The 27,343-nt window shown below is 40.8% G+C and overlaps 1 protein-coding gene across 3 annotated transcripts in view; it reads left to right on the top strand.

Annotated features, from left to right (window-relative positions):
• The window catches only part of alcama (activated leukocyte cell adhesion molecule a), a 51,041-nt gene extending 27,605 nt beyond the window's left edge, over window positions 1-23,436 (top strand). For 2 of the 3 annotated variants that reach the window (XM_034550653.1, XM_034550654.1), the window contains exons 2-16: window positions 417-523; window positions 3,882-4,101; window positions 4,777-4,841; window positions 7,434-7,521; window positions 7,951-8,121; window positions 10,634-10,758; window positions 11,137-11,269; window positions 13,426-13,538; window positions 14,437-14,560; window positions 14,791-14,912; window positions 15,608-15,737; window positions 18,672-18,698; window positions 19,546-19,660; window positions 19,961-20,079; window positions 22,050-23,436. In XM_034550653.1, coding sequence (XP_034406544.1) covers window positions 417-523; window positions 3,882-4,101; window positions 4,777-4,841; window positions 7,434-7,521; window positions 7,951-8,121; window positions 10,634-10,758; window positions 11,137-11,269; window positions 13,426-13,538; window positions 14,437-14,560; window positions 14,791-14,912; window positions 15,608-15,737; window positions 18,672-18,698; window positions 19,546-19,660; window positions 19,961-20,045 — 1,625 coding nt within the window. In that variant the 3' untranslated portion in view covers window positions 20,046-20,079; window positions 22,050-23,436. Of the gene's footprint in view, window positions 1-4; window positions 125-416; window positions 524-3,881; window positions 4,102-4,776; window positions 4,842-7,433; window positions 7,522-7,950; window positions 8,122-10,633; window positions 10,759-11,136; window positions 11,270-13,425; window positions 13,539-14,436; window positions 14,561-14,790; window positions 14,913-15,607; window positions 15,738-18,671; window positions 18,699-19,545; window positions 19,661-19,960; window positions 20,080-22,049 lie in introns of all 3 variants that reach the window. The other variant, XM_034550652.1, reaches the window with a different exon arrangement.
• The last annotated feature ends 3,907 nt before the right edge of the window (window positions 23,437-27,343 follow it).

Below are 27,343 nucleotides of genomic sequence, written 5' to 3'. Positions count from 1 at the left end.
GCAGCTTGATCCTGGACTACGATGGATGCAGGTCTCTGTGAAGATGTTGGCTCAACAGTCACCGCTGCACTGGTCCATCTTATTTTTCTGCAACAGAACATCAGACAGCCAGCAGCATGCTCAGGTAGCCTCAGGTCCTAGCTGTGTTAGCTTAGTTTGGTCCAGCAGGTCTGACTGTTTGGTCGGCCGTGGGCGGTGGTCGTCTCAAAGACCACTGGACTTGATGCCCACGCTTCCTTTTCAGATGTTGATCAATGTGTTCTTTCATATGCCATTAGTGATAAACACGAGAAAAACGATAGACAAAACGTCATGGGAGCTACCGGCCACAGCAAGTACATGTACATTGCCATAGCAAAGGTAATAGTACAGAATGTATTTGATGATAGTAACAGTGTGTCACCTTTTTGTTGCAGTGTGGGCTACAGAAGGTGTGACTGCCTTGTATGGAGAGATCATTGTTGTCCCATGCAACAGTGGAGCTACGGCACCAGAGGATCTGATGTTCGTCAAGTGGAAATATGTAAGTAGATACTTCTTTTTCAATCAGTTTAATTTGTCTTTTTAATATCTTGTGATGTGTCTGAGGGTTACTGAACACACATATTCCAAAGACCTTCAATGACATGGAAGAAGAGGAAATTATACATTTGGCTTTTCTTTAGTGTACATGACCACACGTTGTCTATTTCATCACAACTGAGTGACCTGGAAGAACTAGAAGAAGACATTTCTGCACACGGTCTAATTCCGGATTAAGCATTTTTAAGTGTTTTGTTTTCTCGTGTGAGAAATACTGAACTAAACCCAATGGAATGGGAAGAACCAAACATGTCTGCAAATACACCTGTGTCATTTTTAGAGATTAAGTCACAATCATTGTAAACAAATAGACAAGATAAATATCACTGAGGCAAAGTAAATAAAAAATAAAGAGCAATTCAGAAAATAAAACATTATGGCAACACATTTAGTGCGACAAACCAATGAAAACCTATAAAAAAATGGGTGACCCATTATCACCAACAACAAAGGTCTCTTCCTTTGAGTTTATTTGCCTTTGTGCTGTTAGTAAATCATGGTTTCGGTAATCGACGCTTCCCCCTTTTGAAGTCGGACGGGCACACGCAACTATCCTGTGAACTGACGTCAGGACTCGAATTAACAAGATGGTTTGACCCAGGGTAGGAAATTTACATTTATTTTCGGGGGCAATTTTTGCCCCCACTGACTGAAATCCAGGGGCATTTCTAAAAAAAATTGGGGGCACTTTTTGAAACTTGTGAAATAACATTCAACCTTTGTTCAAAATAATAAATATACTTATTTAGGCTTACAGTATATGAGCAACTGTCATCAAATGACAATAAGAAGACTATTAGGCAGTAGTCTACAGATTCAAAGTTTTTTCTTAGATTTTTTTAAACAACTATTAACAATTATACATTTTTATTTATAAAATACATAACAATGTTTTAAAAAAGTAATAAAAGGGCTATAAATAGATTAATTAAATTACATTTTCAGAAAATTAAAACAAATATTAAATTATATGTACAGTGTAGACAAATAATAAATATGTACATATAGATATGAGTGGCTTATTTGTCAATTAATGTTAGTTAACTAGCTAAAGCGAACTAAATAAGTTCAAAATAATGACTACTAGTTATGACTCACCGGAGGCGATGGCCATGTATTTCTTGACGTTGTCGCTCCCCTTGATAAAGTCCGCAGAAGAATTCAACGTGTGCTGGTTGACGACGAACATTCGTCCTCCCACTCACAGGAGCTCAAGAAGCTCCACTCGGTTCATCACGCACACGCAACATCGAGGCGAAAATCCAAAACATGATATGGCAACTGGAACGGGTCAGGGCTACGATGTTTCATTAAGTTCATTAAATTATCATATTTATTAGAGGAAATTATGGGGGCATTTTTTGCCCCTCTCCTAGTGATATCAGGGGCAAAATTATATTTCTTAGGAGCAGTTTTGCCCTTTGCCCTCGTGTATTTCCGACGCTGGTTTGACCGCGGATCAGCCTTTGAGAAACCGGGATAGCCTGATGTCAACCATCGTGTTAATTTAAGCTGGCTAATAGGACATTTAATCGACTTAGTTAGAGAAATAGGGCCCAGGACTACAATATACTGTCACATTCAACAGTGATGTACAGAACCAAGAGTAGACCCATTTCTTTCCTCAAGGTAAATGAACTCTTTTCCATGTCGGCCCTCTTTTCTGTGGAGAGACACTGCTGGACGATTGAAGTGTTGCTCTGATCCTTTACCTCTAATGTTCCTCTTTCACTAACTGATGTGCTCACTCTTCTAGAAATAATATAGATGTTCACAGGAAAATAGTGAGCTCATCCTGGAGATCGTTATTGAGTTGTTGTACATTGATCAATACTTCCAAAGGGAAAATAAAATCCTCTTTTAGTATTGCCAGAACTTTAGTTATTCTTTAAATAATGTGTTTTTGTGCCAAAGGAGCTTTCCGAGGAGAACACATCACCAGAGTTTCACTATTACATTGTAGCCTAATGTAGATTTATTGTATGCCATAATTAGTAAGTGACGTAAATAAGATCGATAGTCTCATCTTTACTGGAACATTTGCTCTGACTGTAATAGAAGCTCTTCAGTGGAACAAATACACGGCATATACAATGCAGTCTATCTGATTCAATCAAATTGACTTTCAGCCAGTCTATACTTAAGCGCTTCAGTGTGAGTGCTGCAAGACAGAAGAAATGTACTGCACTTAGTTGTCCTGCAGGGATCGACTTTCCATGTGCACATGAATGTTAGCTAACGTAAAACTGGAGCTCTACATACATCGGTGCAGGTTACTTAGAACAGAACACATGGTGTGCAATGTTAACTCTCAAGCATTGACCATGAGGCTCAGTGAGGCCTCACATCCATCGGGTGGTGATGTGCGGTTATAGTACTGGTACATAGAGTTACAACAATAATGTATTACACATCATATAATAATAATAATAATAATAATAATAATAATAATACAATGCTTTGCTTTCAGCTCACTTTGAAAATATCTTCATTTTTAAACTTTCATAAATGAAATGCATGTTTTCCTTAAAAAATGTGTCCCATGAAAGCTAAACGGAAAGCTTGATTTACATAATAACAGATTTTCTCATATTTTAACTGTCATAAAAAAGAAAATCTTGCAGCCAGCGATGCTGTATTTCTTAAGGTCAGCTGGCATCAAACACTAAATCAAGTGCTGTGCCAATACAGTTGTGGTGTAGTCTAAAATCAGCTCTTGTGAATTTAGTGGACATTCAAATAGTTTCTGTTTTTGATTGAATACAATGTAGACTTAAATCTCAGAATCTGCAGTGGAGTGAAGATGAAGAGATTGATTGTTCATTTGCCTCCAGCGTCTTCATGAGACAGCCTGTAGTGTGCAGTTATCCAGCCAAATGTATGTCACTGTGTTGTACTGCTACAATAACCAGCTGACTGTGTAAACATGGTCGTACTGTGTGAGGGAGAGCAGCTGGTGAGACAGAGCCAAGCTTTAAAAGCTTGTACCCCTTATAAAACATGGTTTCCGTGTCATATCAAAGATGTTGGGTAAATATGGATCATCATTATCTGCAGTGTAAATAAACAGAAACAATTAGATCAATTATGATCTGTGATGCTGAAGCTGCTAATTATTGAAGAGACAATAGTTACAGCTTTCAATTAAATCACAGTCTGATGTTCTTTGGCGGTTTGCTGAAAGACAATAGTTACATGTTGTACATCTCTATTGGGTAATGTATTCTAAGCTAATTTAGGAACTGTGATGCTCAGATTTACCAAATCACTGAACCGGTCTGTCCTCTTCGTCTCTTCAGGAGAAAGATGACAGCACTGCTGGTGATCTGTTGATCAAACAGGCCCGCAACGACCAAACCACGGTTCAGGCCACGGACGATTACGCCGAGAGGGTCAGCATCGACGACAACTTCAGCCTGCATATCACCAAGGCCTCGCTCAAAGACCAAAAGACCTTCACCTGCATGGTGGTGTCAGGTTCCAACCTCACAGAGTACCCCGTCTCTGTCGCCGTTTACAGTAAGCTCCGACAAAACACGACAGCAATGTCAACCCTACGCCTTCATTGATGATTTTATCTGAAGTTAACGTTCATGTCACACTTCCCGTTAGGCTTCTGAAGGTCTTATTTTTATTGGTTTGTTGGGTTTTGTTTCAGTTTAGTGAGCTTTTACTTCAAAGTCACGATGTCTTTCCAACCTGTGACATTTCTGTTACACTCCAACACTGCATGAATCTGAACTACATGCTGCCAGATGAATGTGAAGAAGTATCACTTATTTATCATCTCCATGAGCTCAAAACTGAAACAATGCCAAGAGACAGTTTTACGCTGTTAAGGAGATGTATCACCTGCAAACCGTGGCTTTGCAAACCCAAGAGTAAAAGAGGGTCAATAGGCCTTTGAGAGAGAATTAGGTGGAAGTTTACAGAGGACAAGAAATTAATTGAATATTAATAATGCAATAAATTTGCAGCTCCAGTAAATATTTAGATGAACCAGGCTTTCTACTAGCCAGGTGCTGAATGTAGACCGTTACATGTTTGTACTCACTGTGCCCCTCTGTACTGTAGATGCATTTAGAAGTTATTGACAGTATGAAGAACGACATCGAAACAACTTGGCTCAGGAAAATCCTCCCTGAGCCAATCTTTGTGATTCCCAGACATGACTGTCCCCTATTGTGTTTGCAGAGAAGCCGTCTTCAGTTCAGATCATGGACAAGTCTGAAGTGCTGCAGAAGGACAAGGCAACAACGGTAAGAGTCACTACAGCCTTTACATGTTAGTGCTCTGTGCTGTGGAAGTGCGTATCTGTCCTGCCACACCACATGCATTCTGCACATGTGAATGTGAGTGTAGGCTGTGGTGTGTTTTCACCTTTAGTGTTATGGGCTGAATGTAAATGAATGGGACGTGAAAACCCGCTGAGAGTATTGAATGAGTTGCTAATCTGGTCTGCAGGGACGCGCAGGAGGCAGACATGTTGGATAACTCACAGTCCAAGCAGCCCGAGGCTTTCGAGGAAGTCTGGTAGAGTAGTTGATATGGGATTTACGATTCAGCTGCGGTCAGAGCAATGCCATGGTGAAAGATGACTGAGCTTTGTATCATAATCACTCTTAAAAAAACTTTTGTTGGAGAACTCTGACGTGCACAACCGCAACACACGTCAGACTATGACAGCATGTGCACAACTTTGTGCTTTAAGAACAACACATACTTACTTTCATTCATAGTTAAACACACACTCCTGCAAGAATGTCTTTCCTCCACGCAGTTATAAATATATTTTGGAAAAAGAGCTTTTGAAAAGCAGCACATTCACAGTAGTCATCTGCCTCCTCTCTCTAGCACATTTACTCCACCACAAATACACATTTATTATGGATCAAGTGAGTGCTGCTGCCTCCATCAGTATTCCCACCTAAGAAATGCAGTTCTGTTGAACAGCTTTGAGCATTCTGTGGTGAGGGGAGAGAGACGAGGAGAGATGTAGGGGAAGAAAGAAGCGGGAGTGGAAGGGAGGGATTTCGGTTTTGATAACTTGCGGGAGGGATGATGGAGGGCACGACTGCTTCATACTCAAGTGGAATTCCAAATTAGAGGAGTGTCATGTTGAGTGGTGGAGAATGCAGCAAGCCTGAACGGTCTCAGCCACGGATCAGCCGAGGTTGCATTTTCATTTTATCACAAAAGTCATCCCGTGTGTACTCTTTACACAGAAGTGAGCCATGTCAGACACTATATAGCAGATACTGGATCTTGAAAATCAGGTGGGAGGTTCCTGCAGTTTCTCAAGGACAGAGTGAAAGTTTGATTCACTTCAATTCAAATTATTTTGTATAGCCCAGAATCACAAATGATCTGCCTCAGAGGGCTTTACAACCTGTACACATAGAACATCCTCTGTACCAGGACCTGTCAACAATTATAATTTCTCCTTAGAAGACATTTTATATTATGAACTGTTTTACTAGTTTAATGCACGTGGGATGGAATGGGTTTTCGTTTTTCCGTTGAATGTGATGGAAAACATTAGGAAAAAGTCTGCGTTATCATCGGGTTGATCAGAGTGGGAGAGAAGAGCTCCGCATTGTACTTGGATGGGAGCCTGTGCTTGTCTGAAGGTGATTTGTTTCAACAGAGCTCTCCTCCTGGACCTGCAGTATGTTAAAAGCTCTGTAGTCCGTATTACTGTGTAGACTATCTGAAGATGGATGGTCGTCGGGGGATTTTTTGTTATCTGACTCAGACAGTACGTTCATCTATTTTCCTCCTGTGGTCACGTTGAATAGCATTGCATTCTCCAGACTGGCCTGTTAGATCCGACCATCCAGTACACTGGCTAAAGAGGGTGCATGTTGTTGACATAAAGAATGCCCAGCACAACTGACACTGTATAATTTAAGCCTTTGTAATTTGTCAACGGAGAAATGCGGATGATGCTCATTTGTAGGGTTAGCTCAAAGCCAAGCATGTGGCCATATACAAATTCCATGTCAGTATTATTCAATTCAATTCAGTTTATTTTGTCTAGCCCAGAATCACAAATAACAAACTCCCCTCAGAGGGCTTTACCATCTGTACACATATGACATCCCTGTCCCAGGACCTCATGTCGGAAAAACTCCCAAAAAAACGTTCACGGGGAAAAGGGGGAAGAAACCTTCAGGAGAGCAGAGAATGAAATATGCATATTCATAGATACTGTATATTTCAATGAGGGAGAAGGAGTAGATGTCATTTGAAGGGTTTTTAACAAGGTATAAACCTTTGTTGGAAAACCCTTTTTAGATGCTGTAAGTGCTTCTACTATACTGTTTGACTGTTGAACTTCCTGGCAGAAGACTCAGAGACATGCCTGTGGTGACTCACGTGTAAGCCTAGTACAGGATAGGGAAAAGGAATGTTCTTATGACTCACTGATGTCGGGTTCACACACAGCGTATCTCTGCTACCGTTGGTGACCTTCAATCCTGAAGGTGCAGCAACGAGATAGTTAGACAGCGTGCTGAAGAAGTGAACAAAAACAAATTCATTCCTAAATGAGAAAGTTCTTTGTTTGGCCTCGGTCCAACTTCCTCCTGCTAAGGTTGGAAAGCAGGCACTACATTATACAACTCTGGGGCTTCACTGAAATGGGTTTCAGAGTGAAGCTGCTAATAGCAGGTATTTTGAGCTGAGTTATTTTTATTTACACATAATTCTTCTTCTTGTGGGTGAACTAGTAATATTTACAATCCCATCTACATAGATCATGTTATGTTGATGTATTCTTGTATGAGATTGTAGACTATATGATTCATGTGAGTTTGAGTGTGTAGACTTTGTTTTACTGGTTTGCTCAGGTGGGAACATGTGTTGCGACGGATGCAAACCCCACAGCTACGATCACATGGAAAAAGAATGGAAAGCTCTTGGTAGCCGACGGGAAAGGTAACAATGACACACACAAAAACTGTCCAACAGTCACACGAGTTCTAGTACAGTGAGCGGAGAGTGACAATGAAATCATAGTATTGAAGACAATGGAAACACTTAAATCACTGTTGTTTTGTCACTGAAGAATGCAATAATATGATACAGCATCTTGACTATTTTCAGTAACAGATGGAACATTATGTAAAAATGTGGCCTGAAAAGTAAAGACAATCATACAAGTGCTCAGCAAAGGCTGCTTAGACTTCAAGACCTTTCTGTGATTGCTAACTTATCTGGACTGGCTTGATACAACAAATCTGGTTTTGCTGCTAAACCAAAGAAGGCTGTATGCAACATTGTTGGCTGAATGCTAGGCTTACAGCACTAGTTATGCTGTGTACTTGTGTGTGTTTGTCATCTGACCCACCCTCCCTTCCTCTGTAGCCGTTGTCATCACCCCGAGCTTGAAGTTGGATCCAGCCACAGGCCTGTCCACCACCTCCTCCACCCTCCAGTATGCAGCTTCGAAGGAGGATGCTGTCGCAGTCTTCGCCTGTGTCTCCACACATGTGTTGAGCAATCAGGAGACTAAGATGGAGCCTGTTCCTGTTCACTGTAAGTGGAGAACAGCGTCGCCCCCAGGCCCCATAGCTGTATTACACGCTCTGCCTGCTCTACCTGCCGACATACAATAGGTTGTCAAAAGGTTTGAGTCTTCTATCTGTGGTTAAGTGATACTTGTTCAATGATCTGGCGCTAGGGGGATATTTATTAAGGCTTAGCAGCACTTTTAACTGGGTTTGTCCTCCTGTAATAAAGGACTGCACCAAGGTTTTGTGCAATTGAAATGGAAGAGAAGCAGCACAGCACTGGAGGGAATGAAGATTTATAGCAACAGTCACTGCAGACAGACAGACATGCACACACACACACACACACTCACACACATTCACATGCACACAGAAATGCCAATGAAAAGGTGTATTTATGGAAGTTGACCTGTTATAATTGTTTATATATTAACTGCAACAATCTAGTCAAATGAGTTTAAAGTTTTAACCCAAACAATTCCCACTTTTTTTTATGTTGACAACACCATGAAATATAAGTAGTATTTCCTCCCATAAGCTGAAAGTCTTTCTCGTGCAGGATGATGTCCGCTTGCGGTTCCACACGGTTTCTTCAACCGATATTCCAAGTTCAGTGAAAGAAACACTTTCTTAATGTATTATTTATTGAAGACAACAACAGTCCTATTAAAGTTCACAGGAATGTCATTTATTTAGAAATATGCATATTTCACAAAGAAATTTGGAGTCTATCAAGTTGTGTCCATGAATGTTAGCATACTCTAACAGGATATGACGGTTCTACACACTCACTGTCAGCAGTCAACCAGCAACAGCTGAATGTCAGAAATGGACAAATGGGAAATGCAACAGATAAGTTCCCTGTACATTTTTCACACACCAAACATACCATGATTCAACACAAGAAAAATGCTCCTCCAGCTTCTTTCCTATTTATTTAAAGGCTGAATTTAATTTGTTAAATTGAATGAACAGAATGAAATCCTCTCAGTTCTGGGCCAATTGGCTGACAATAGCTGCTCCCTTAATCCAGATGTGGAAACTGCTGCGAGTGGGGATATTCCCGTTTTTGACTTTTGTTATGCCTCAGCGACACCGAGGCATAATCATTTGTCCGTCCGTACCACTCTCATGAACACCATATTTCAGGAATGCCTGAAGGAATTTGTCTAATAGGATAAAATGACGAAGTGATGATATTTTGGACAGACAGGATGTAAACTAAAGCTTGACTGGTTGGCGGTAGCAGACAACCGATCCCCAACAGTAATTCTTGTTTGATCAAATAAATTGTAAGGGGAAATTTAAGCTCTAAAATAGGGGACTCTTCCAAGACAGAGAGTTAAAGGACAAGTCCCGATCAAAGATAACACCGAGATTGAAAGAATCACTCCGTGATTAACGTTGGTGGTCATTGAGGCTTCATCGTTTACAAATACAAATTGAGATTGATCTGATAAATAGGATTTAAACCAACTTAGTGCGGTACCTGAAATGCCAATCGACTGATCCAGTCTCTGTAATAGGATGTCATGGTCAATGGTGTCGAATGCAGCACAAAGGTCTAACAAAACAAGTACAGAGATGAGTCCTTTATCTGATGCAATTAGGAGGTCATTTGTAATTTTCACCAGTGCTGTCTCTGTGCTGTGGTGTTTTCTAAATCCTGACTGAAACTCCTCAAATAAACTATTCTGATGTAGAAAGTCGCACAACTGATTTGCGACTACTTTCTCAAGGATCTTAGAGAGGAAGGGAAGGTTAGAGATCGGTCTGTAGTTAGCCAACACCTCTGGATTAAGAGTGGGCTTTTTCAGGAGAGGTTTAATTAAAGCTACTTTGAAGGAATGTGGTACATGGCCTGTTAGCAAAGACACATTAACAATATCCAACAGAGAGGTGCCAATTAAAGGCAACACGTCTTTAAGCAGCCTCGTTGGGATGGGGTTTAAGAGACAGGTAGACGGTTTAGAAGTAGAAACCTTTGAAGACAATTAGTTAATGGGAGAAAAGCGATCCAAATATACACAAGGGCATACAGCCGTTTCCAAGGCCACTCCTCTTGATGACAGATCGTCACTGGTTGAGGGCAAGAGAGCATCAATCTTGCCTCTAATGGTTAAAATCTTTTCATTGAAGAAGTTCATGAAGTCATTACTACTGAGGTCTATAGGAATACACAGCTCCACAGAGCTGTGACTCTCTGTCAGCCTGGCCACAGTGCTAAAGAGAACCCTGGGGTTGTTCTTATTTTTCTCTATTACTGATGAGTAATAGGCTGCTCTGGTCTTACGGAGGGCCTTCTTGTTTTAAGACTATCTCGACAAACTAAGCGTGATTCTTCCAGATTGGTGGAACGCCATATGCTTTCAAGCTTTTGTGATGTTTACTTTAGTAAACACCTCCTTTGCCTCACCGTCAGGTTGAACTTGTCCATTGTGAAAGGGATTTCTTTATTGTCTGTGAAGCTTCAATATGCATGCTCCCTTTCTTGTCCTCTATTCCCTTTTCCCTTAATTACCCTCCAAACCCCTCAGATCCATCAGAGAAGGTGAGCCTCCAAATTATGTCTAAGGGACCCATTGTAGAAGGAGATAACGTGACTTTGAAGTGCCACGCTGATGGCAACCCTCCACCCAGCTCCTTCTACTTTCACATCAAGGTCAGTCAGAGCTCAAACTTCAACCTCATACAGCGCAGTGCTGTCTGCTCTGGAATAATAGTTGGTCATTGAGAATTCAGCCATCGCCTTATCATCTAGACGATGGCAGCCACCCATTACATTTCCTCTTTTGAAGTGGTCTTGGACGTGGAAAAGATTCATACAGTAAGCCAGAATTAGGTGATGATGGTTCAATGTTCAACTTGCTATAGTTGTTTTAAAAAGCCCTATATACCTTATTGATCTGACTTCAATAAATTACTTGTGTCTGCATGCTGTCTTCTGTCTTCCTTTTTTATTTCCTGATATTATCGCAGAATGACAGAGGCTAACAGTCCCTCTCTCCTCTCCCTCCTCCTGCTCTTCTCTCTCCACCAGGGCCAGAAAATGCTTGTGGAAAATTCGGACACCTACACTTTGGCCGCGATCAGCAGAGAGGCTGGGGGTGAATACAAATGCTCCCTGGCTGACAACGAGAAAATGGAAGCCTCCCAAAGCATCGTCGTTAACTGTGAGTACTCGTGACATATGGAAAGTCGTAGCATATTGTATCAAATCAAGAAAAAAACCTACAACAGTCGTCTTCACTTTGGCTTTGCCTGAGCCACGGCTGCTTCCCCAAAACTTCCTTACACTCTTAAATTTGTATTACAATAATTATATACATACATGTACATACATACAATTTGATTAAACAACTCGCTCTACCCACACAGCCGCCCCACCTTGATTAAAATGTCTTTCCTTCCTATAAATAACAAGGCACTCTTATTCAATGTAAATAGAGTCATGGGACCAGGGTAATGGTAATCACATTTAAACGTTGAGAGCCCAGCCTGGCAGGGAGGCAGATCACTGATTGACAGGCTGGAAGGAGGATAACTAATTTAGAAGTTTCTGATATAGAGTGAGTAAAAGCGTTTGGGTAGGTGAGGAGCTCAGGGGACTGTTTTCACCGGCACTTTAATTACTCCCTTCTTCCCAGGTGTATGTTTCAAGCTTTCCCTTCAAATGGGCCCTATCATTGTAATAAAAACATGCCCTCACAGAAAAGAGAAGTGTCTATTGCTCCGTGCAGCTGGCTGGCAGTAACATTAAGGTCCTCTAGCAGCTAGCAGCTAAACATTTTCAACCTATTAGTGTCACACATTATTTAATTTTTTTCCTTTTTCCCCTGAAAACAGCAAATCCTGCATTTAAATACATATCCCAGTTTTAGTAACAATACTATGCTATCTATATTCACAGAAAAAAAGGATAGCAAGTTAACCTGGTTAAGTTATGTGTGTGTTTAACTTCAAACACACTTTTATAATTATCACTGCCGGTGGGTTTGTCATCATCATGGTTAAACTTATTCATTCACAAGACTGATGTGAATGTTATTTAAGTGGGGAGCTCATATCTAGCACCAACACCTGATTGCACTGCAGCCAAAGCCATGTTATAACTCATTTATAACTCATTTAAAGATGTTCTGTGAAACACATGTCATCCTCTGAATAATATTGCAGAAGATACACCACAAATGCTGGCATTATTCTATATTTGTCTTATTTGTTGTCCACAAATGTCTCTCAATATTGTCAGATTTCCCTACTCCGTTTGTGGCTCTCAGCTCCAAGCCAATTAGTTCTTACATCTTCAAAAATGGCTCACAATTATTTAGTTGTGGAAGAAAAGACTGATAATATCCTAAAACGAAAGGTCACCATAGTTTTTAGCAAACATGACTAACATTTACCCCTTAGGGGACTATTTTCAGAGGTGGATGAATTTAGTGATTTGAATGGTGTATTTGGGGAAGCAGGATGTGTTTGTGGGAACAGTGGGATGGGTTTTTGATTTTTAAAAAAATGTATAGCTTTGATATACACCCAATACTGACCAATGATTGTTGGTTTGGATGGACATTTTTGACAAAAAAGATGTATCAAGATATTTAACATCCCCAGCTGGGTTAGCACTTACTTAAAGCATTTCTCAAACTGTATTTTGGGCGTGGTGGTATTAGAGGGTAAATGCAAGGGTAAATGCAGAATTTTCTTATTTCAAGAACTTTAATAAGAACATTACAAAAGTACACAGACATAAAACTAAGTCATTAATAAATACATGGCAAAATGCCTGTACCTTCGCGTAAATGTTTAAGTTACGATGTTAGGTTACGCTTGCGCATGCGCAACGGCCGAGACTCTTGGTGACTCGCCATGTCCGTGAGATCGGCTTTTCTACTGTTGCCCTTCAAAACAAAAGCTCAACTTTGAGCATGAATACATATACTAGAAAGCAGGATTATTGCACTAATACTGATAACATGTGATGGCTCACACATGGATATTGTTAAACTAGGTTCTTGTTTGATCAGGATCAGGTCAAAACCGGTTCCTATGTGATCTGCATCAGATTAAACCAGGTTTTTGTTTGATCTGGATCAGGTTAAACCAGGTTCCTGTCTGATCCTGATCAGGTTAAACCATGGGTCCTGTGTGACAGAGATCAGCTCAATAAATGTTGATCAATTAGATGTTTGAACCTTTTGCTTCTTCAGAATTTAGACTGAAAAGCTGAACTCAGCAGTAAATGTAAAAATGGATCTTGTGACATTAGAGGCAGCCAACCAATAGGACTCAACACAAGGATCATCTTCCTGTCTTGTTTTCTCAGACATGGACCTGAGTCTGACTCCCACTGGGAAGGTAGTGAAGGCCGTCGGGGACACCTTGACAGTGACGATGGAGAAGAGCGCCTCGGGTGACGCACAAGTGTCATGGACAAAGGTAATGGTGCTAGGTTTTGCCATCGATGGTAATCAAACCTCAATCTGAACTCTCATATCAGCTTAAACACATACCACTGCATTTATAGAATGGCTGATAAATCACACCAAGATGTGTCGCTAGAAACATATCTCTCGCAAAACCATTGTTTTCCTATGCTACTTCTCCTTTCTGTTTTGCATAGCCAGGAAGTTTCTGTATCCTAACTAGCTATGGCAGACACGTGCACTGCTTTGGTCAGGCTTTACTCTTGACTGTTAGGTTACAGAAACGTTGGGCTTCCTGGCTATGCAAAACATAAGGATTGGCTCATTATCATAAGGAAAAACAATGTTTTTGACTGCTAAACAGCGTCAAAAGCGATGTTTTAAAGTCCACATGTAGTGCGCTGTAAAAAGTTGCGCTAAGAGCCAACAGCGCCTGTCTCAATGCGTCTCGGTGTGACCTCGAAGTGTTTTTGAACAGAAACTATTGTAAAAAGGCTCAACTAAAACCAAAGTTATAGTAGAATAGTCAATGAAGTCTATCTTAAAATAGGAGGAGAAAAAGCAGTTGATACAATATATTTGTTTTATGGTTACTGTATTTGCCCTCGATGGACTGGTGGCCTGTCCAGGGTGTCCCCTGCCTTCGCCCTATGTCAGCTGGGATAGGCTCCAGCGCCCCCGCGACCCTAATGAGGATAAGCGGTATTGAAAATGAATGGATGGATGGATGGTTACTGTATTTCACTGAAATAATCATTCATTTGACTCTGGACAGGAGAAGTGGGGAAATGGATGAAGCGGATAGATGAAACCTGTATCTTGTGTTTATTTCCAGGCCGGATACGTGGAAATGACAGTGGATGTACTGTGGTACTGAAATTAGAGTTGCAGATGTTTTGTTTTGCTTTCAGAATGGAAAGGTACTGAAGGAGCCGGTGTTCAGCAGGCTGACCTTTGCTGATGCAGGACTCTACGTATGTGAGCTTTCCATGAATGGCCTCACGCGACATCAGAGCTTTGAACTGGTCGTAGAAGGTGAGAGAGAGAGAGAGAGAGAGAGAGAGTGTGTGTGTGTGTCTGTGTGTGTGTGTGATCGTCTCACTGATGTCCTCTGCTGGCTAAAATGAATTTACTTGAATGACTTTTGTATTTAGTTGCACCATCTTCTTGTCTTGATGTTGAAGAGGCCGTCTTTCTCCTGTTTTCTGATGTTTCTTTCTGGAAAGTGCTGGGGGTCATAACATTTTGTCATGTCTTTGCATCAGGAAAGCCTGTGATCACCAGTCTAACCAAACACCGTGCTGATGATGCCAATTACAAGGTTTTGACCTGCGAGGCTGAGGGAGTACCAGAGCCCAACTTCCAATGGAGTGTCAACAGTACAGATGTAAGTGTGTGTGTTTAGTATCTTTAGTGGGGAAAAAGCAGTGGCATCTTGTAATGGGATCACACAAGCCGACCACTCAAAGCAAATAGAATGCCGGCAGCATCACTGTAACAGCAAACAGTGCAGTGTTCTTTGAGGATCCTCTTCTCCACCGTTGCTCCATCATAACAGCCGTACAGCGCTGTTTCATTGAGGCTGTGTGTTAGTGAAGAACTGTTTTAGCTGCCGTTATGTATTGTAACTCAAAAGTTATCACTCTGACAACAGCTGGAGCCATAATGGATCAGTTGCAGTTGAGTGAGAATAACTCACTGAGATGACGTGTGGGTTCACTCTAATGAATAATGTACTAATCGAGATGTTCTGGTCAGGCAGGTAAGGCTTTCACAACGAGGCAACATGTTTCTGTTGGATTCAGGTTTGTTGGCAAGGAAGTGTTTCCTTCTGCATTCAGAATAGGTTTGCAGCTATGCATTCACTGGCTGCAGCAGAGTTCAGCTCTCCGGTCTGATGTCGGCATTTGCAGTCTTTTCCTCCCAGTATCTGTCTTCCCACTGTTCCACACCTGTCGAGCAACATACTGTATGCACAACATCCTGTAGAATGGAGGATTTGATAATGTGTGTGCAACTAAAGACGGCGCAAAGTGTGTGAGATGTTTGAAGCCATGTTTTTGTTTTCTGCTGTGCCTTCAGGAGAAGAGCTCCTACACCAACGGCAAGGCCACCCATAAAATCTCTGTGATCCCCAAGGAGAATCTGACAGTCACCTGCAGCGTCAGCAACAAGCTAGGAGAAGATATCATGACCATCAATGTTTCCTCTGGTAAGTTCACACGAGTCGACAGTTTGGTCACAGTGATACTTCCTGTAGTGGAGAACTGACGTTAAGCTGCCTTTTCGTTGTTTTACGTTAATGCAGCTAATCAGGCTAATTAGGCAGCAATACTAGAAAATAGAGAGAGATACATTAGTCAAATTCATATGAAAGCTTAACTCTCTGTGCAAAGCTTGTAATGTAAAACATGATTCAATTCAGTTTATTTTATATAGCCCAATATCATTACAAATTTGCCTCAGAGGGCTTTACAATCTGTACACATACGACATCGCTGACCTTTGACCTCACATCGGATCAGGAAAAACTCCCAAGAAATAGAAAAAAAACTTTCACGGGGAAAAAAGGGAAGAAACCTTCAGGAGAGCAACGAAGGAGGATCCCTCTCCCTGGATGGACAGAAGCAATATATGTCATGTGTACAGATGAACAGCATTACAGAGTTACAACACATTTAATGAATTTGACAGAATGTATGTAGAATTAGTAGTAGGCATAGACCACGATCCAGACCTCCGCAATCCATGAAACAGAAGGAGGTAGAGAGAGAGTAGGGGGGGTGCAAGGCAGAAGGCGTCAGACACAGCCAGGTCCAATGGACTATGAGATATGAAGTCACAAAGACTCACAGTGATAGTAATAGTGACCTAGCTGCAGCTCTGCTCTGAAGGAAACGACTGCTCGTGATGCCATGATTGTGTTACTGCCAGAGTGACTTGACAGTCAGAGGGAGACCATGCCCTCATTTTATTAATGACTGCTTTTTATAACACTGCAATCCTTGTTCTACAATAAAAAAAGCTTTGCATGAAACAGAACAACATCTTAACAACTCAAAGCTTGTCTGCAGTGAAGAGCAATTCAAGTTGCCCGGGTGAGAGCTCTCTGATCTTCTATCTTGAATCTAAACCATAAGAACAAAGTATATATGAGGGCTTTTATACAGATACTGATAACAACTGTCTAAAATAGGTCCTTTAATACTTCCACATTGGCATGACAACATTAAAATGTAATTAAACTACATCATAATCGTATCCAATGGATACCTGAGCTTAAATGAGTCCAAATAAGATTTTCTTTTTTTCATTATAAAGTAGACCAAAAGGATCCATGAACAAAAGTATCAAAAATCGACTAAGTGGAATTCAGGAAGCCTTTTACAAAAATCTATACTCAAAAGTTCAAGGGAGATGTAAACCAGATTGATATCTCTCAAGACTTTTCTTCATAGAGTCCTTCACAGATTTGGTCTACATGAGACAGGAGTCAGGCATTATATGACAAACCCACCGGCAGAATTCAAATCAACGGATATTTATCAAACAATTTTGGGTTAGAAAGAGGTACAATACAGGGCTCAGCATTGTCACTACTACTCATCACATTATATTTGGAGCCACTAGCTCAATATACATGACAGAATGAAGATATTAGAGGAATTACTATAAAAGGTACAAAGCACAAATTGGCTTGTTACGCAGATGACATCTTGATCATCCAACATACTATCTGGCCTTTGAGGCAGGAGGCACAGAGAAGGAGGCATGGCCATTGGGAAGGAAGCCAGGGCCAGGCCACGGGCTGGATGCAGGAAGCAGGGACAAGGGGTCAGGACCCAGGACCAGCTTCAGACACAGCCAGGTCCAATGGACCCTATGAGGCAAGAAGGCACAAAGACGAAGAAGTAGAGTTAGTAATGTGCAATGAAGAGACGTAAAGGAGAGAGAGAGAAGAAGAAGAGTGTGTATCCTAAACATCCCCCAGCAGCCTATAAGCCTATAGCAGCATATCAAGGGGCTGGACCAGGGCAAACCTGATTCAGCCCTAACTATAAGCACTATCAAACAGGAAAGTCTTAAGTCTATTCTTGAATGAGGTGACTGTGTCTGCCTCCCGGACTGAAAGTGGAAGCTGGTTCCATAAAAGAGGAGCTTGATAACTGAAGGCTCTGGCTCCCATCCTACTTTTTAGGACTCTAGGAACCACAAGTAGCCCCACATTTAGTGAGCGCAGCTCTCTAGTGGGGCAATATGGTACTACAAGCTCCTTAAGATATGATGGTGCATCACCAATCAAGGCTTTGTAGGTGAGGAGAAGAATTTTAAATGTGATTCTTGATTTTACAGGGAGCCAGTGCAGAGCAGCTAATACAGGAGTAATGTGATCTCTTTTCTTAGTTTTTGTGAGTACACGAGCTGCAGCATTCTGGATCAACTGGAGGGACTTATTTGAATGACTTGACATGAGCCCACCATGTTTGTACACTGGCCCCTGTAAATAAGTCTTTTTAGCAGGTATTGGTCACCTAAATGATGCGTCACCTGGTGGAATGAGAAGACGACGTCAGTGTTACAGACATTAGCGGAATATTGATAGACTTGAAGGTGTTTTTTCCTTTTTTTGAGAACACTTGTTATATGTATTGATATAAACTTATTTTCAACATCAGTTATTTGCTGAGTCTAACTTGCTTACGTGGAACATTTAAATGATGGCAGTGTAGGTACACAGAATCCTTCCTCTGAGACAAAACAAAGGATTATTTAAGGAAAGGCTAAATGCTCCGTGGAATCATTTCATGCATTCATTCTGTGCTATTGCTGTTTCTTTTGTCTCTCCTCCTTCACCGTCTTCAGCTGCGTTTCCTGTTTGTCGGGGTGCTAAACCTGTCTCGCTTTGCCTCCGTGCAGTCTGGAATATGCTTTGAAAGCATAGTCAATTGTTGCTTGTATTATGTATTGCTTCTTTCCAAGGTACAGTTTGCATGTTGAAGAGGCACTCAGAAAACTATAACTATAAGAGGCTTTACTCCTGTTTCATCAGTGCACAGTTCTGTTTGTTTTTTTAGACAAACATCATTTTCATGTTTTATTTGCATTTTATTTTTATGAGTTCTAATTTATTCATGTTTGATTTCAGTTTTTAAGGAGGAAAAGAATGAAAAAGGTAAGATTTTTTAACATTTTTTATTCCTTATTTTTTACTTTCCAGCCTTTCTTGGGAGGCTCTGTTGATAACGAAATGTCAAGCTACTCTCTTCAGGTAGTCAACGTTCACTAAACTGGTTTCTCTAACTCTGTCTTCACGTGCATCTATTTCATTCTTTTTCTTTAAACTCCTGCAGAGAATTAGCATCAGATTATGAAGCATGTCTGATGATAAAGGGCTGTGCATAGTTGTGTTAAATGTTGACAACACAATAAAACATCTGTAGATATATATACAGCATATTTACATTTGATAAATTTCAGTAACTCAACACGGCCGTTAATATTTTAAAAGGAACATATGGTTCCTTTTAAAATGTTAGATGAGTAATCATTTAGTGATGTGTCAACAAAACAAGTCCCTGTAACTCTTAATTATACCGTGACTACACGGCACACATGACAGTGTCTCTTCAACATTTATAGCACAGTGTTTACTAAATGTGATGCAGCAGAACGTTTCTCGTCTAACTGACACACAGATGAACCTCTCCTATTCTATAAAAGGATCGCACCACCATCTCCACCATATCCAACATTTGATGATATACAGCTCATGAATCCCAGAATGTAAACTTTGTTTACTTTGATGTTGCTATAGTAACAACGAGGACACGTCGTCAAACTATAAACACAAGAGTGTTGGGCTGGCTCTCTGTAGAGTTTGTTGAAGTGAATGAGTACCGAGGACACTTCTTGATTTAGGTTGCTCTGTTCTCATGCAGCAAAGTTGAAACAGTGTTTTAGAAGTGTTTCTGTGTGAGTGTTAGTCCCACAGCTGAAGCTGTGCTGCTGTCTGTTGCCAGGCTCTCCGGAGGAGTCAGAGGACCAGGCTAAGCTCATAGTGGGAGTGGTGGCAGGGCTCCTCATAGGTGCTGCCTTGCTGGGACTCATCTACTGGCTCTACATGAAGAATGCAAGGTATAGAAAAACACACTTGACACACACACACACACACACACCAGATAGAGCGGTTTAGATGCTGGTGAATTTGTTCTCTGGTGGGTGAATTTACAATAATAATCAGAAGGAAGGTGGCCAAGGTCTACAGCCACAGTCTCACAATAGATTGAACAAACACGACTGTCCCATTGCATGTGATGGGCGGATGTTGAAGAGAGTTCGTATGCAGCCTGCCGTCTGGGGCTGACGTCTGGGGCAGGGCGAGGTCATTCTATAGCAAAGGGGTTTCACGAGTTTGCAATTCTGTATTCAACACAGACAAGGAAGCTGGAAAACTGGTGAGAAGGAGGTGGGAACATCTGAGGAGAGCAAGAAACTGGAGGAGAATAATCACACTGTTTAAAGACACTCAGGCTGTGCTACATGGGATGAAAGAGGTAAGGCACACAAAAAGGCAGTCACATTTTAGTTCAGCTTTAATTTGAATATCAATATACACCTCAATATCTCCAGTATAATTCAGTTTATTACAACATGCTTCTTATATTTGTAGGTTCCTCTAGGTTTGGTCATGATTCCTTCTCAGTTCAATTTCAATACAATTGTATTAGTATATAAGCCCAACATCACAAATCACAAATTTGCCTCAGATGGCTTTAGAATCTGTTCAGCAGACGACATCCTCTGTCCTTGGACCTTAAACTCCCTCAAATAAAACCTTTAACTGGGGAAAAAAGCCGAAACGTCTCAAAAGAGTGCTGAGAACTCACAACATTACAACAGATGATTGGACAGATAAAATAAACAAGCTAGGGAAACTTATTTGGATGAAAAAAACCAAAGTTGAATGATAAAATAAGTACGGTGTCAACATCCATCATACATTACAGACTGACTTCTGGATTCAACTTTCACCTCAGAATGTCCCGTGTGATGAGTTATTGTTGACATTTCAGTTGCACTCAATAGAGCGGTTTAGATCTGCCTTTCTGGCTTGTCACCTTTGAACTTGGGACACTCTTCACAGTCAATGGCTTAGGACCAATTCAACTCAGCTGTCTGTTGCTGAAAAAGGGTGTGTCTTTCTTTCTTAACCAATTAATCATCTCGCGACCCCTCAGAATCTTTCCCCAGGTTGGGAACAACTGGTTTAGATGGTGTATCTACACCAGTGTAGCCTGGTTCCACATCTCGGAATCACCATCCTCATGATTTGTTCAGTGATTCAAAGCAATTTGGTGTGTGGTGAGATTAGAGGACACAGAAGCATCTTCTTATGCCAGAGACGGAAGACAAGACACAAATGACCGATTATCTCACAACAAACTCTGTAGATTCATGACTAAAACTCTGTGGACACGCAAAGACAGAAATATGCATTTGCATTCTTTTTGTCTTGTTCTCATTTCCATAAATGCCCTTAACCACGGTTTGCATTGCAAACTCACCATTCTAAAGTTGGTCTGTGGAAATAACAGCGAAGCATTGGTGAGTTTCCACTACAGCGGCGGTTATTCATAGTGCCAAAATCATGAATTTATGTACCTGTAAAGCATCATCTGCACGTGCAATGTGTCAAGTTAGTGTGAGATACAGCAGTCTGAGTTAGCCAAATGAAGTAGGTACCTCCAAAGTTTCTGTTACTTTGAAGAGACCTGCTTGATGTATCTCATTCTGACTGCTGAGGCCACATATCACCTTCAGATAATCTCTGCAGGGTGTTTTTACACAAAACAAGCACTGCAAAATGTGTCCCCATCACTTACCTTCAAAGCTCATTAATGAAACAGACAAAGCGCTTCAGTCAAGGATCAAATTAAAAGATCATTAACCGAGGTAAATAAAGTGAGACTACCAATCCATGTTCGCTCTCAAAAACTGAGCTGGTCTGAAGTCTGTGAGAGGCAGACATTTCAATCAGCTGTTTTTCAGCCCACCACTTTTGTCCAGACTGAAATGTTATAACTGTACTTTGGACAGACATTTATGGTGCACTGAGGATGGGGATCCTTTCACTTCACCATGGGCTCAAAATGCTGATTGTTCAATACTTTTTGTTTATGACCAATAATTAATTAGCATGCTTAACTAAGTTGGTGAACCTGTTAATCATCAGCATGCCATTAGCCTGCTTCCAGCTGCAGCATCAGCTAGTGTGTTCACACAGTTGTTGGTTTATACATCTGACCCCTGGAAGTTTTTTAAAGTCAGACTTTGTTGCAGTGTTCCCAGATCTTCTCAGGTACTTTGGTAAGTACACGGTTGCCATATTTAATAGACTGATGGCCAAGAACTAATGAAATAAGATCTATGTTGTAATAAACTGGAATGATCCTGTTTTCCTTCCTGTATATGTTTGAATCTTACATGATTGAGCTGATAAAGACTGTTTCTCTGTTTGTCTTAGTGGGAAAGCCGCCATGCGACATAGAACATACAGACTGCTGGCTCCATCAGGCTCCACAAAAGCAGCCACACTGTGTCCTGCTGTCCCACCTCATGTTTGAAGTCAGTCGTGTTACCGTTTCATTTTGTGTTCCTGGTGAATGCTCCCTGTTCTGTTTTGTTTCCTCTGAGGCCGTGTGGTGGGGCTTTTACCGCTTAGTTCTTCCTTTTAGGATTTATTTGTTTGCTAGTTCGTTCTTGAATTTCTTCAAATTAGATGTAAATCCCTCGTACACTTTTTGTATAACAAATTACAATGATGTGTCTGCCCTCACAGCATGCCAATGTTTATGTGTATTGTTTCTGTCTATGTTTTTGTGCGCTGTGTGAAAAGCCTTTGTTGGCTGTGCTCAGAGAAAGAAACACCTTCCTGCTGTGTAACCTCACTGAAACTGATCTCAGACTTTAAGATAACCTCAACATCTTAACCTCCGAGCACTGGCAAATAGATTTTCTGTCTAGTTAATGGACGCCTTCTCCAGAAAGACTAGTTCTAGTCATAATGTTGTTGAGGAACTGGATGTACTATTAATGATTCCTACACGTTACACCGAACACTGTTTATTTAATTTAAAATGTTATCAATTTTAAATTTCATTGGTGTATATGTAAATTAGACATCCACAAATTACACATTAGGACACACTCAACCACTAGTTAGTTGTTTTTGTAACTTAGTCATTTCTTTCACTTTTTTCTCGGTCTCGAGAGACTTTTTAATTCCTTTATGTAGAAAAGTGAAACAAAATGTAAGAGATGTAGGTTTTTACCATAATGTTTCTTTTAGCAGTTTTGTTTAATTTAGTTTAATATACTACATTGTTCATGTCTTCACCTTTCCTGTACAATATTTTGTTTTTTAATGCTTTTATTTTCTTACTTCATGCCAGGACTGAAATCTGTTTTTGTGTTTTTTATGTATTTATATTCTGTGTGCACCATCCGATGCTGCAGCATGCAAGATAGTTTTTTTTTTTTCAAGCCTGCGTGGAAAGCATAAAGTGTTGAAAACGTGGTAGGGGGTTACATGAGCGTGAATATACAGTATCTGTGATTATTCTCTGCTTTATTGTTATTATTATTATTATTATTATTATTATTATTATTATTATATTATTATTATGTCATGTTTAGCTCAGTGGTGTGAAGGATTACCCATACAGAAGACATTGATTATGATCAGATCAGATGAGGTGGCTCTCTGGCATTACATCAATTTATTCTGGTACATCCCACAATGCAACACCCCAATAACCCGCCAAGGACAAAGGGTTGATAAGACAGTGTAAACATAAACCTTTCAACAGAACATTTCTAGTTCAGTTCACATCATGTAAAAATTATTTTAGCACCTGGAAGAAAAGTACCAATTCCAGTCATTTAAGTTGCCTTTGTCAAGAGCTTCAGATGCAGATAATGTTGGCTGATCATAAAACACTAAACGTTAACTTGAAGGAACCTCGCTCCAGTTTATCTTTCGGTTGTCCTCCAAACTGAAGCAAACGGATGACATTCCATTCACTTACTTTTTGTTTAACTGTGTAGAAGTTACCAATGTCCCGCTCAGCATGAATAACGCCGTAATCAAATTATGGGATGATTGCGATCAACACTTCAAGCACCTAGTCCTCATGCCTTTTGTTCCTTTTCCAATAATCAGGTCAGCAGTGAAACCAAAGACGGTAAGATCAGAAGGCTATAGTAGTGTTGTAAATACAGACTTCTGTTTTTGTACGTTGTTGACAATAAAGCGTACATTTTGAAAAAAATAGTGTTATGTCTGAGTTTTTTTTCAATAAATACAACATATAAAACTAATTTATATGCAAGGACACATAGCGGCGTGAAGTTTTGAACGTCGAGAGGCATTAAGTCCGATGTGGACTGTCCTGCTGGGACACCACACTCCTGCAGGCCCAGGACTGAGCGGGGCAGACTGTCGGACCCTGCAGCAGTAGAATGCGTTTTCTAAAGGCAATCTGGGGCTCTGAAACACGACCACTTTCGTCTAGACGGACTGCCAAAATCAACACATAATTACAGTTCCTCAGTGTAACTTCAAGATGATAGAAAATAACCTTAATCTTGAATCATGATTTCATTACTTTACTAGAATCTTGATCCTAATCATGTCACAGAACTGCAAATGCAACCTAGACACAAATGTAGGTATACAAGATTACTCCACCTCTGATAAGTAGCCAAGTAGTGTAGTAATAATACTAATTTATTTACATAGCACACAAAGTGCTTCCCAGATTTACAAAAATAAATAAATAAAGAAACCTGTTAGCCCTCCCTGTGACATACACAAATTAGGAACAGGAGAGCATGTATATAAAGCAGCACTGAGCCAATACATAAAATGGAGGTGTTAGTACAAAATAAGACATAGACACCCTTGGTTGGTTTTCCTCCTGTCCTCCCAAATTCTTTGAGTCAGCACTTATTTGGCAATTACTGAACTTCCCCAATGATCAATCTCAACAGTTAACTGCCATGATAACCCTCAAGCTGAAGCAGAATGCAGTATTTGTAAAACAGTATTTATAAAGAACTATTTATTCATTAATCCTGGATCACTGGCGTGGTTTAGAGCTACTGAACTAACGTTTAGGATTTGTAGTCCAGTAGTTGACTAAGCTTTGACACAAACATGTACCTTTGCTTTTAAGGTAAAGGAAAGTGTGTTTTTGAACAGATGGGATTGTTATTGTACCATTTTTATAACAAAAACACAATCATTTATTTAAATAATTTGAATCAATTCAATTTATTTTGTTCATTCAATTCAATTTATTTTGTATAGCTTCGGAGGGCAATCTGTACACATACGACATCCTCATCCCAAAAAAAACTTTAACGGGGAGAAAAAGTGAAGAAACCTTCAGGAGAGCAACAGAGAGAACAAAAGAAGCAATAGATGTCATGTGTACAGATGAACAGAGTTACAGAGTTACAAACATTCTATGAACGACAAAAATGATTCATATAATGAGAGTAGTAGGCATGATGAAATAATAACAGCAATAGTGGATATAGTAGAATAATAAAGATAATAAAAGCAGTAATGGTATTGGCAATAATAGCACTGCAACTAGCAATAACAATGATAATAGCAGGAGGTGTTGGGCAGGACCAGGGTCCAGATAAAACCACGATCCATGTAAACCTGTGAGGCAAGAAAGCACAAAGACTCAGCGTTACAGAGTTACAACACATTCAATGAATGACAGAAATGTATGAATAATGAGTTGTAGGACCACCAGACCGCCACAATCTATGTATACAGAAGGAGGTAGAGAGGAGGGGCATCAGCAGGGCCATGGTAGGAGGCGGGGCCACGGAGGCAGGAGGCTGGCCCATTATTCAGGAGGCATCGCGAAGGAGGCCAGGCCAATGGGGCATGACGCCAGGCCCCTGGGGCAGGAGACACAAAGAAGGAGGCAGGACCAATGAGGAAGGAGGCCAGACCCAGGCCAGGGGCAGGATGCAGGAAGCAGGGGCAAGGAGTCAGGGGGCAGGGCCCAGGAGCGGCTCCAGATACAACGGATCCTGTGAGGCAAGAAGGCACAAATACTCCGGGGAAGAAGTAGAGTTAGTAATGTGCAATGCAATGCAATGAAGAGACGTGAATTCATCCAGAAGGAGAGAGAGAATAGGAGAGAAGAGGATATAGGTGCTTAGTGTATCTTAAAACATCCCCCAGCAGCCTATAAGCCTATAGCAGCATATCTAGGGGCGGGACCAGGGCAAACCTGATTCAGCCCTAACTATAAGCACTATTACAGAGGAAAGTCTTAAGTCTACTCTTACATGTGGTGACTTTGATAAGATAATGCTTAATGTAAGTGATCAACTGGGCATGGAGGAGGCTATTGGTTAGATTTGTATCCTATTCACAGGGGGTGTCACACCCTCATTCCACATCACAACAGTCAACATAATGAGCTGAAAACAGACTTCTTGTCCTCTACACCCACAGTAGACATGCTGCCAGAACTACCACAGTGAGACAGTTTTAGCCCTGTGTCTGTTCCAGCAGAAAGACCACACTGGCATCATCTAGTTAAACCAATTAGGGTCTAAGTATCCAGCTGGATGGACATAAGACACATCATTTAACTGTCGTCAAGACACGACTACTGATGACTGGATGAATATCAAATGTACCTTTTGTTGTGGGCCCCAAACCAGAGAAGAAGGAAATAAACAAATCCACACAGCTGTAAGATCATTCCATAACCTCTACTGTTGGATCTCTGTGCTAATTAGCAGGTGTATGTTTATGTGTGAGGACAATGTGACTTTGTTTGTGCCAACTGTAGGCCGCTTCAGCTCTGGGAGATCTGAGTGTAGGAGGAGATGAGCTTCATCCCTTTTGTTTCCTGCTGGTTCAGATTCACTGACGCCCCTTTAATCCATGTTTTTAGCTCTTTTTTTTCAGGAAATCTGGTCCTACATATTTGCATGAAATTCTAAAAGGCATTGTGTAAAAATATAGCTCCACCAACCCAGCAGATGCAGTTATTTTTGATCAACACTTTCCTTGGATAATGCAGCTCGGCTCACTTTTGAAAAAGAATGACAGGCCCTACTTGGTTCTGGCATTTCAAAACCACCATCCTGTCCAAGGCATTGCATTGGGTAATATTGTGCTGTGGAGCACGCCTTGAACATAAAATAGGCCAGTGCGTAAGTGTGATCAAATCCATGTTAGTCCAATTTTAGTTTCTACACCAAAATAAGAAGTCACCAAATTACAAGTACATTAATCCATCCATGTAACAGTTTATCCTTGAAGCCGATCCCAGCTGATATTGGGCAAAGGCAGGGAAGGAAAGGTCGCGAAACTATCATGTGCTGACATATAGTGACAGACAACATTCATAATTTAGAGTCATCAAATAATGTAAACTGCACGTCTTTGGACTGTGGGAGGAGTCTGGAGGGAACAAAGGGAGAACAGGCAATCGTGTGACTTGCATGGAGCACCTCGGCATTTCTGGAGTCATGGATGAGTTCACCTATGGGACAATTTATCACTTTCTTTCATATCTTCCAGTTCATTTCAGCATTCCTTCCTTATTCAGTACCTCAAATAGCTTTTTCCTGTTCTGACATCAGTAGGTGGCAGGCAGTGTGATGCTCCCTGAAGTCATAATCACACGTGACACATACTTGTAAATCAAACCTCCTTTGACTCACGAGAAACCTCCCATGATATCATGACACAACACAAACACAAACATTAAA

The sequence above is a fragment of the Cyclopterus lumpus genome, chromosome 14 (genome assembly GCF_009769545.1).
Source record: "Cyclopterus lumpus isolate fCycLum1 chromosome 14, fCycLum1.pri, whole genome shotgun sequence".
NCBI lineage: Eukaryota > Metazoa > Chordata > Actinopteri > Perciformes > Cyclopteridae > Cyclopterus > Cyclopterus lumpus.
Note: the sequence above shows the minus strand (reverse complement) of the source record. Positions and strands in the feature narration are given on the sequence as shown.